The sequence below is a fragment of the Magnolia sinica genome, chromosome 5 (genome assembly GCF_029962835.1).
Source record: "Magnolia sinica isolate HGM2019 chromosome 5, MsV1, whole genome shotgun sequence".
NCBI lineage: Eukaryota > Viridiplantae > Streptophyta > Magnoliopsida > Magnoliales > Magnoliaceae > Magnolia > Magnolia sinica.
The window spans coordinates 112290374-112301150 of NC_080577.1; the positions used below are offsets into that span (position 1 = coordinate 112290374).

Sequence of the window (10777 nt, forward strand, 5' to 3'; positions counted from 1 at the left end):
GCCTGATCCAACCCGAACCGATCAATATATAAGTTACTAATAAATTATAATTGAACGTATATCGTTTGTGTTGAAGGCATAGGAAATTCCAGTGTAGTTGGGTCTCATTGGTCCACATCATTTTCAATGACTCAAGCTAATAAGATATGCCGGATTTTTCTCTCCCAAATAAATTGCGTGCTACACAACATGACTTTTAAAGAAATAGTTGTCCCTTATTTTAGCTAGTTTGTTTAGAAAAAAAAATGAAGTTCTTTACTATAAATAACTACATATATAATTAATAAAACTATAGATACAAAAATTAAGATGTGTATTGAAATACAATAGACTAATGTAATAATGAAAATATTATCATGTATCCAACCGACCAACCCGACCGAGCCCGCTTGGGTTGGGCTTGGGTTGAGAATTCCCAACCCGACGTTGGGTTGGGTTGGGTTGGGTTTGGGTTGAGGTACAGGAACCTTGGGTTGGGCTAGGGTTGAGCACCGACCCGACCCAACCCAACCCAACCCGCCCGACTTTCAGCCCTAATTGTCATGTCCATAATAGGCTAAGGTCCAGTCCACAGACTTAGATAAGAAACCCAACACTGGCAAGAGTGGGCCAAGCCTCGCAGCCCAACAGGCCAGTCGTGCGGATTGACCCATCTCTCTCACACATGTTCTTGAGCCATGTGTTCAAAAATCCGAACCATTCATCAAACAAGGCACCACCTACAATCTTGTTCTGGCAACCAAACACACCCTAGATATTAAGTGGGTCAGGTTGGGCTGAAGCTTATTAGCCCATTTTTCCAGCATGATTTTAAGACACAGATGAATCCGATACGACTCGTCCGAATCGACTCCGATTCAGCAGCACCCAGCCCGGTTTGATACCATGAGTCACCCATCCTAGCCACTCCCGACTCGAGCTAGTACCGACTCGAATCTGGGCTGAACAAGTTCATCCGAGTCACCCAAGTCTTTCAACCATGGTCTTCAACTCAGTTCATGAGCTAAAATCGACGAGGTCAACTCAAATCCAGCCCCAAGCAGGTCAGTGGCGCAACCCAACCTGGCCCACTTTCACCTTCATAGGTACCACAGGCAGCCGATGGTCAGGTGATTGGAACAGCCGTCTTCTCAGGCCCACTGCCGCCGCTGACCGTCTTGCTCGGCATGAACGTGGAAACAATACCACATACACCCAACGTTCTCACCTGGGCACGGCATACTTTCACCACAAGCATCCAATGCACGTCGCTTTACTTGAGAGTTAACGAAAAGCTTGGAATTGTACGATCATTTACAGTTATGTCAGTTTGTACAAGTGGGGCCCACTAGTATGCTGGGCCCCATCATGGGTGGATTATGCCATCCCTCGGATCAGAAGATTCTAGCTACCGATCTTGGGCATTTATCGGGTCGAATGAGTATTTCTCTTACAGGCCACAGGTTGGAAAGGATGGGATTATCAAATTGAATGTTGTATAAGTGGGTCCCGCAGTTCATTCATCTGGACCATCGCTCTGTGGTCCCGAAGGGGAAGGAGGACAATTCACCTGAAAATCCGAACTTCTCAATTCATGGCATTCATGCATGGTTAAGAAGAGAAATGCTAGTCATCATTCAATCGAAAAAAAAAAGGGCCCAAGATTAGTGGCTAGGATCTTCCAATCTGAAAGCTCTTTACATGATGATAACTTCATAGAAAGCTACCATACTACAAATTCTATTTGATTGGATATTGTTTCAATGAATGTGATCCAAACATGAAATGGAATCGAATATGGATAATCACTAATCAGTCCATGTAATCGAAACTGGGCCCATACCATCCCAACTGCTCCAGGATCTTCTTCATCCTTTCTTCTTGGCCCTTCGAATCGCCCAAAGCCGTCGTAAATGGATAAACATATGTGACTTTTGTGGCCATCGATCTGTATACGACCACATCCCTTTTGATCAAGAACTCTAGCACGTCACGGCCAAAACCCCCATCCACCTCAGCTTGTAGGTATTGACCTGATCAGCAATGGTACATAGTCATTAAAGAAAGCCAGCCATATATTATCTAGTTTACTTAGCGTTTGGGTGTGCCACAAATTGGCATTGGCATGGATTTTTCCAAGCATGCTTAATGTGGTTGGTGTTTGGGTTGGTGCAGAAAAAAGAATGAGCGTTATGTGGAATTCTGTTTTGCAACTTTTTCCACGCCAAGGAAAAGGAGTTAAGAATGGGAGGTCCTGTTCTTATCTCCACCATGATTAGGCAGGTGTTAGCCTTTGGGAACCTTGAACACCCAAACATACACTTAAATGCGGGTCAGAGCATTTGTCAGACAAAGGTTTCAAAATGTTGAATCGATTTGAGTAACTAGGTTGAGTCTCTTCTAGTTGTGAACACAGACTCCGAGATGTTCAAAATTTTTAATTTTACAAATACTGTAATGTTGGTGATTTGGATCGATTTTTTTTTTTTTCCTGAGTTTCTCCAATTTGAGTCGACTGAGTCACTGAGTCGTGATCAAATCGAAATCTGATTGAGTTGAGTCGACCCAAACAAGTTGAGTTTGTGGAGTTTTCGAATGTAGCATGTCTGGCTTGAAATGGCAAGTGAGATAAATGTCGCAAGTGGCCAAATTGAGCACCGCAGCCATTCAGTTCAATTTGGCAACCCTCCAGATGCATGATTGGACTGACCTGGTCGACCTAATCATGATACTTCACTCATGATCTGGCCTGACCTGGTCGACCCAATCATTATATTGAGAGATGGGACTTTTTCTCGGAAAAAAAAAATAAAAAATCCTCTTAACTCGAAGTAATACTCACTGTCACATTTTAGATTTGAACTATTTTTACATGAATTTGGATGGAGAATGAGATACCACACACTTCACAATAGCAGAATCATCATCAACTTTATGGTTTTTGAGGTGCGGGATTCAATGCATGTGGGGGCTTAAGCTTTGGCAATCCAAAACATTGATCAATTAATCCCACTTTCGTTGGTGGATGGCCCCAAAAATCTCCCACATTATAAGATCCTAACCATTTGATTATCGACCCATGAATAGATGGCTAAGGAAGCAATACAATTTCCCACATTCAAATATCAAAGGTTAGGATCTTTCAATCTGAGAGATCTTATTCTTTTTGTGGCATTCCACATCTAGGGTGAACCCACACCAAACCATGGGACCCACATACAGCAAATCCAGCATTTCACACCCAGTAATTCATCTTTAAACCATACATAAACAAATACATGCATTTAAATGGAGATACATGCATATTTAATAACTTAAATTGTGCAGAGATTCCACTAATTTTACATCCATGTGGAGACCTGATATCCACATGCAGGCACACATGCCAATATCAAACACATGTGCTTAGATTCAGGTGGGCCACGATGTACAAAGTAAACAAAGTGGTTAAAAGATTTTTCTGGCCCACCATTTGTTCTGTATGTTGTGGTCCACCTGAGGTGTGAAATGCTCCTATTTTTAAGCAATAAGATCTAAAGAGTACAGTCCATCTAATGGAAAGTTCAAACCAAGCACAAGCATTCTGTTTTGGCACGTGTGCCTCCATGTGGATGGGCAGGTTCTCACATGCATGGGAATAAGCAAACCTCAGAAAAGCTCATAGAGCAAGTATGCAAATTAGAGGGTGCTACAAATGCAAAACCTTCAAAATCGAAGGTGTAGATTAATGCCATGAAACTTGAAGAAGGTTGGAGAAAACGTTTATAAATTCAATGAGCTGGGCCCTAAGACATGTATACATATACAAATATCAATAACTAGACTACCCTTAACAAATTTCCTACATATGAAATTATCCATACATCAAAGTTACCATTGTATAAAAAATCTTTCCTAGATATGAAATTATCCATACATCAATATTAAAGGGACATGGGAAGACATTTTAAATAAAGCCAGGGGCATTTTAGGAACTTAAAAATGTGGTTGCTTGCCAATGTATGGATTTCACCCACACAAAGCACATGAGCGTGTTTGGATTACTGATTATTGCAGTAATTTGCTGTAATATATGGTAAGCGAGTAATGATTATCATTACTACAATAGTCAGAGGTAAATCATAATAGCGGTCGTATGCAATACTCCTCCTACAACTACACTTTCCATCTGTATAGTATTCTTGGTGGTTAGATATACATGGATGTACTTTTATTATTTCCACACCATCTATCCATTTTGCAATATCATTTTAAGGCATGTCCTCAAAAATGAGGAAGATCCAACACTTTTGTAGCCCCAGGAAGCTTGCAATGGCAGACATTCAATTCCATTGCCTTGGTGTGCTCCATTTCTGGTTTGGATCCACCTCATTTTTTGTCTCATTCCATAAAATGGTCACCCAAGAAGGATGGACGGTGTGGATATAACACATACGTCATGGTGGGGCCACGAAATCTCAGACCCACAGAAGGCCTCGTTGGCTCGAGGACGTGAGGAATTAGGTAACTCAGTTTTGAGATTGACTCGGCCCTAACTAAGGAAATCTCAGACCCAGCCCTGACTTGGGAAGACTCGTCGGGTCGAGGACATGCCTCATGGGGATGGTGGCTCAAGTCACTCACTCGTCAGGGCCAGCTTTTCATCAAATAAAAACGGGGGGTGAGTGGGAATCAAACTCGCGACCTCAGTAAGGATGAGACACGCTCTCAACCAGCAAGCTACGCAGCAATTTAGCTATTTGTTTAGGTTAATTTATAATACTTATTACTTATATACCCATTTTAAATGTGTTTACTTCCTAATAATTTTCCAGAATGCTTCTTTTTCTGTGGGGAATGGACAAAATATTAGAGACCATTGGTGTGGCTCCACCGCACTTGCATCTTCCTTCCCAGCCTTGGCCTGGATTTCTTCCTCCCCTAAGTCCTCCATGTCTGAGTGTTTTTCCATGCTTGCCCCAAGAGGAGCCTCGTCCCCTTATTTTCGTAGAAACCTCAGGGATAAATAATGAATTAGTTGAATTCATTTCCCTCCTTTCTCAGTTACAGGGCTTTGTGGTGGACACCGAGGCTGAGGATTCAATCATATGGAGTCCTGCCAAGTCTGGTGTGTTCTCTATCTAGTCCTTCTACAACACCCTTGCCTACCCAGAACCTCCTAGCCTTCCCTGCTGCACTGCTTTGGTTTGGTTTTACTAAGCTCCCCTGAAAGTGGCTGCTTTCATCTGGATGGCTGCAAGAAATCGCATTCTGACCATCTATAATCTCCAAAAGAGAGGCCTCTTCCTCCCCAATGTTTGCCCTCTTTGCATGGCGGATGCGGAGTCTGTTGATCACATATTCATTCACTGCTCATTCTCTACGCATATTTGGAATGTTATTCTTTGGCAAGCCGATGCTGCTTGGGTGGTGCTGTTTCGCATTCAAGATCATCTTTGTTCTTGGGAAGTTGGGGGAGGAGGGAAGCTCGGCAAAAAGAGATGGAAAATTGCTTTCCTTGTTGCGTGTTGGGTTTTATGGCTTGAAAGGAACAGTTGGAATTTTGAGGATCAGTCCTCTCCCAACAGTGGGGTTCTTTCACTACCAATAGATCAAGGAGTGGGCTCCTTGAGTGTCTGCTGGGTAGGGTTCAAAGTCCAAGGAACTCTTTTGCAGGATTTTTTATTTTTTATTTTTGGTTTTGCCTTCTTATTAATATAATCTCATCTTTCAAAAAAATATATATAATTATTACATATGAAGTCATGTCTGTTAGCATGTCCCTCATTACGGTGGCCCATACACACATGCGTCCGGCTATATGGGACCCTTTGGTTTTGGAAAACTTGAGCTCTAAATTTAAAGGCTCAATCATAAAAGGAAACTTCACATTAGGGCAAGCTAACATGGGTAAGGAATGAGAGCCCACATTGGACTAGGTTTCAATGACGGGAAAAGGGATCCAAGCCTAAAATTAAGAGAGACTCTTGGCCCTCTCTAACCAAGCTCAAAACATGTGGGGTTACCCATATATTGCACACACTTGAGGTAGAATTGGGGAGAAGGTGAGCCAAGGGCGTCTACTGTGCATGGACACGTGAAGCGACAATCGGAGCCGTTCATCTTCAAGGCCGAGCAAGGAGAGAGACGTCGTGCATCCTAGTCGTGGTTTTCTAGTTGATATTGTTGTGTATGTATGCATTTCATGATCCTAGTTATGGAGTCATGACTGTCAATTTGATTCCAAGAAAATTAACAATGTCAGGTCAAGTCTTCAAGTGGACTCAACCTAGATGAACTTTGAGTGGACCCAGCCCAAGGTTGACTAATCAAAACCACTGCTACATTGCATACAACTGTCAATGGATCATGTCAGGACTCACCCAAATACGGAAATACAGGCCACTAATATTTGGACCTTTTACAGTGAATATGAACTGTTGATACATTACTCTTCTTGACCAGGCCACGAATTGAAAGGCTATGATTGTTTTGTCGAGGAGATTTTTGCCCCATGGTTCATCGTGGGACACAAAAAATAAGTGGCCCCACTTGTTAGAATTGAAAACTTATAATTGTTCCAGTTAGAATATCACAATGTATTTTCTACGATTGTAGTAAGAAGCAATAACTGAAAGAGAAATTTGAGGATTAACTTCACAATGCTGCTGGCTTGCCCATTGTTAGAGTACGTTAGGTGTTAGATTGGGTAATCCTCCTAGGTTAGGATATTTCCTTTTATATTAAGATGCATGCATGCGTGCGTGCGCGTGTGTGTGAAGTTATCATAATCTAGGAAGATTACACTAATCTACTCTAACAAAATATTTAAGAGGAATTAAACCATCCTCTGCCATACCCAGGCACCACCATGTGACTGGCATATGTATGCCCCAATCCAGATTGTCCAGCTCATGGGATCCAATGGATGGAGCTTCGCACACTGATCAATATTACAAGCATTTGATCTCACCTGTTGGACATCAACCGTTTTAAAAATTATATTTCTTAATCCATTTGAGGCCACTGATCAAACAGCTAGCATCATCCAATTATCGTAAGTTTTGGGCCATGCCTCATCGATAGCAGGGCACGTAATTTGGCAGCCTGGATTTATCCACATGTATGCCTCATGTAAGGTGGGTGAGTCTCTTTTTTCCCTAATTAGTATTTGATGAAAAACATATCTGAAATGGAAATGCTATTTATGCTCCTTTCTTTATGCACACACCCATATTATACTTTTGGAATTAGAAAGTGGGTGTCTAGATGCTATAGAATTGAGTCTAAATTACCATATGGGGTATCTTCAATGACCTGAATCTTTGCATTCTTCTGTGTTTTCAAGATCGCATCCTTCAACATCTGCAGCAAAAATTCAATCCAAAAATCAACATATTCAACTCCAAAATTTGAAAATTCAAGACCCAAAATTTCAACACCGAAATCATAAAACAAAATACCTGAGCAGAATTATCCCTATCGTTCTCTGGAATCATCCATGGAAATGCAAATGACGACGACTTTGGATTTGTTGACACGCAACCCGGATTCACTGACGGACACGGTCTGATTTTTCTGCGAAAATAACAATTCTCAGTAAAAAGAAAAAAAAATGAAATTGGGCATTTCAGACGACGAATTCATGAAAAAAAGAGACCTATTTGAGGAGACAGGATCAAAGCAAATACCCATCTTCCAATCCGGTCTGCAAGTTCTGGGATTGAGAGAATGGAGTGGTGGGAGGGAGAAGAGGGTTCTGGGAGTTCAGAGAAGGGATTGCAAGAGAAGGTGAGGGAGAACTGAGAGAAAGAGCAATTGCAATGGAAGCTAGGTTGGATAGGAGGGTGGTGGTTCTAAAGTTCAACTGTCGAAAATTAGCCGTTGGAATTTGAAGAAATGGAGGGATTGAAGGATTTGAATTGGGAGAGGTTGAGATGGGTGGAAATGCAGAGATGAGGAGAGCATTCAGAGGCATTTCTTCCGGGACTGTGTTATCTGTCCCCTCTCTCTTCTTTGTGTGATGACGAAAGCGCCACTGACGTTTGGAGGAAAGTTAGTTAAGGGTCCCAATGGGCCGGGCTTGGGTTGGGCCACACTCTGTCTAGCCCGGCCCCATTGTTCGACAGATACCCGGCCCAGGACCTGAGCCTAGCCTACGGCCTACGTGAAATGTATGGTAGGCCCAAGCCCAAGATCGACGTTTCTTCCAGCTGGACCCAAAAAGGGAGAATGGGTTGGATTGGTTAGATGAGGAATAAATGAAGATTTTTATATATTGTGTATAACCCAAAAATGCCCTTGCAAGTCCCACTGGCTCAGGAGGGCTGTTGTACACTGCCTAAACCTAGCCCTTCAGAATAAGAAGCCTGAATTCTAAACTCGAGCTTGGACCTATATATTAGCCCATGAAGTTGAAGTGGGCCGAGCCTAACAAGCCCAATTAGTAATCCTAATAACACTGTAACGAGTGAGCTCATTATAATGTATGTGTTGTATATCCACACTGTCTATCAGTTTTTCCCGCTCTTTTTAAGGCACGGTTCCAAAAATATAGCACATCTAAATCTCAAGTGGACCACATTATAAAAAATAGTGGCAATTGAACACCATTTTTTATTTTTTATTTTGGGTTAGCTTGTTAGTATAATGTACACAACCCATGTCAGTACACACTTATGTTAGTCACCCCAAATAGGGAATTGCCACCAAGACTTCAGTGTTAAAACGAGGTATGTTCAATTAGTCTACCACTCGAGCTATGGATTATGGTGTGAACATCTACAGTTAAAAACTTCATCAGCCCACCGTAATGTTGATTTGCCCTCTAATCTATTGATAAGGTCACACTGACCTAAATGAAAGAAAAACACAAATATCAGCTTAATACAAAAAGTTAATATTTAGATCTACTTTGTTTCCAAGACTATGCCTACTGTGTGGTATATATGAGATTTGAATTGCTTCATTTTCTTGAACCACACGTTAAAGTGAGCTGAAAAAACTAATAAAATATAAGACAGAGATCAAGGTGGGCCCTACAATCCGGTAAACATCCACTACTGGGTTACCTGGTAACACCTAATCTGCTCCTCCCACAGGTGGCCCAACGGAAAAGCGCGTGGAATCAGGCCGGGCCCGGCCATGACCGTGACCAGGTATATAATCAGTTTCGGGGGCAAAACAATCCTAACCGTAGAATTTGGTCTAAGGGACTCTAACCACGCAGGTGGCTTAATGGAAAAGAGCGTGGAAGCAGGCCGGCCCCCAACATGACTGTGACCAGGTGTAGAATCAGTTCTGGGGGCAAAACGATCCTAACCGTAGAGTTTGACGAGACCATTCTTGTATTCGAAAAATCATGCTTGGCACGAGAGATTTTCTAGTAAGGTCGGGTTTTAAGTTTGTATGAGTGGGGCTGGCGGTCCAGATATCTGAGCCGTTGGTACAACGGGCCTCATTGTAGATGGTTCATGAACAAAAAATTAAAAAAGAAAAAAAAAAATCCCTCTTGGAAGATTCTATCCGTCGGATTCGTAGCATTTCTTTGTTAAATATAGACCTTGTTTTTACTTTTTTGTTCGTTGGAGGTATGGGTGCACATGGGTCAGTTTGGACCGGTTCTGGGGTGAAACTGGAATTGAACCATTCCTAACCGTTATAGGATTTTCGGAACTGGAACCTAAACCGGAACCAAACCATTAGCACCCTATAATCGAACCAGAACCGCACTGATTTTCAGTTCGGTTCCGGATCGGTTCCACAATTTTGGGCTTTGTAAAATCTAGTCCAAATTCAGAAGTTACACTGATTATCAACATGTGAAAAGTTCCTCACCTGTAGCTGTCAAATTCAGCCATAAAATAGTCAAGTCTGTGATGTACAGGGTCAAGTCAACACCTTCATCAAGCACTACCGATGTGGCAGATGACTCTACGAATTTGGCATGTTTTAAAGAATGCACTCCATCCTAAGGGACCATGATTTGGAGGGTCTGAATTTACTTATATGAATCCAGAGTCTCAGATATGGAGGAAAATGCATATTATATTAAAAAGACATCAGGAAAATGCATATTGTATTAAAAAGACATCATACACAATGCTCAGGTTGAATGATTGCTCAATACTATTTAGCTTATGAGTTAAAGCAAGGGGGGGTGCAGCTCAGTGATCTAAATAGGTAGGATCTACCAGTTTGGGAGACTTTTTTGTGCAAGATCCGCCCATAGCGAGGCACGTCACATCAACAAATTGGATCGATGAACTATGGCCACTAGTTGTAAAAACTGAAAATCCAAACAATATGTATTTGGCCTAATCATGTATGCTACCTCTAATTAAAATTCGAAACCTGAAACACCCCAGCAACAAAAAACAGGAATACATTTCTCATACACGTTGTTCATTAAACCTATTTTTTAAGTGAATAAATTTCACATTTTCACAACCCTACTGCAACCACAAGTAGTACCATCACTAGAAGTGTGCTTAAAAATTTCTACACCTAATACTCCTATATAGAAGCATGGTAAATCAATGGTTCGGTTAACGGTTCAGATAAACGGCTAGATTCAAAGGTTCGGATAGGTTCTATAAGCCCCTAAACCGGAACCAAACTGTATTCAATGGTTCTCGGATTTTTTTAATCGAAATCGGTGCAGTCTAGAACCAGACCAAACCGGACTACTAGATTAGTTCTGGTCCAGTTCCACGATTCTACTGGTTCGTTGTGAACCCCTACTTGGAAGAGAATGATCACATTCATTTGAATGTGTATGTAATTTCCCATTAGTCAAGCTTTTTTGAAGTGGGAGCCG

At 41.7% G+C, this 10777-nt stretch overlaps 1 protein-coding gene across 2 annotated transcripts; it reads right to left on the reverse strand.

The window, feature by feature from the left end:
- Window positions 1–1625: 1625 nt before the first annotated feature.
- Window positions 1626–7989, reverse strand: LOC131246748 (thylakoid lumenal 17.9 kDa protein, chloroplastic). 2 transcript variants are annotated; one of them, XM_058247132.1, is made up of 4 exons: window positions 7650–7989; window positions 7422–7536; window positions 7254–7323; window positions 1626–2012 (listed from the first exon to the last, which is right to left on the reverse strand). In XM_058247132.1, the coding sequence occupies exons 1-4, from the start codon at window positions 7934–7936 to the stop codon at window positions 1792–1794; spliced, it is 693 nt and encodes a 230-aa protein (XP_058103115.1). In that variant the 5' UTR covers window positions 7937–7989; the 3' UTR covers window positions 1626–1791. The 2 variants fall into 2 exon arrangements, with proteins under 2 accessions (XP_058103115.1, XP_058103116.1); XM_058247133.1 differs by having other exon boundaries at window positions 7619–7789.
- Between the last annotated feature and the right edge of the window lie 2788 nt (window positions 7990–10777).

What these genes read in the sequence shown, in the direction of transcription:
- LOC131246748 (XM_058247132.1), bottom strand. Translation starts at nt 7,936, where the DNA reads ATGCCTCTGAATGCTCTCCTCATCTCTGCATTTCCACCCATCTCAACC. An exon ending in ATAGGGATAATTCTGCTCAG is followed by an intron (nt 7,324 to 7,421) that starts GTATTTTGTTTT and finishes TTTTTGCTGCAG; the next exon opens with ATGTTGAAGGATGCGATCTT. An exon ending in CATTGAAGATACCCCATATG is followed by an intron (nt 2,013 to 7,253) that starts GTAATTTAGACT and finishes ATTGCTGATCAG; the next exon opens with GTCAATACCTACAAGCTGAG.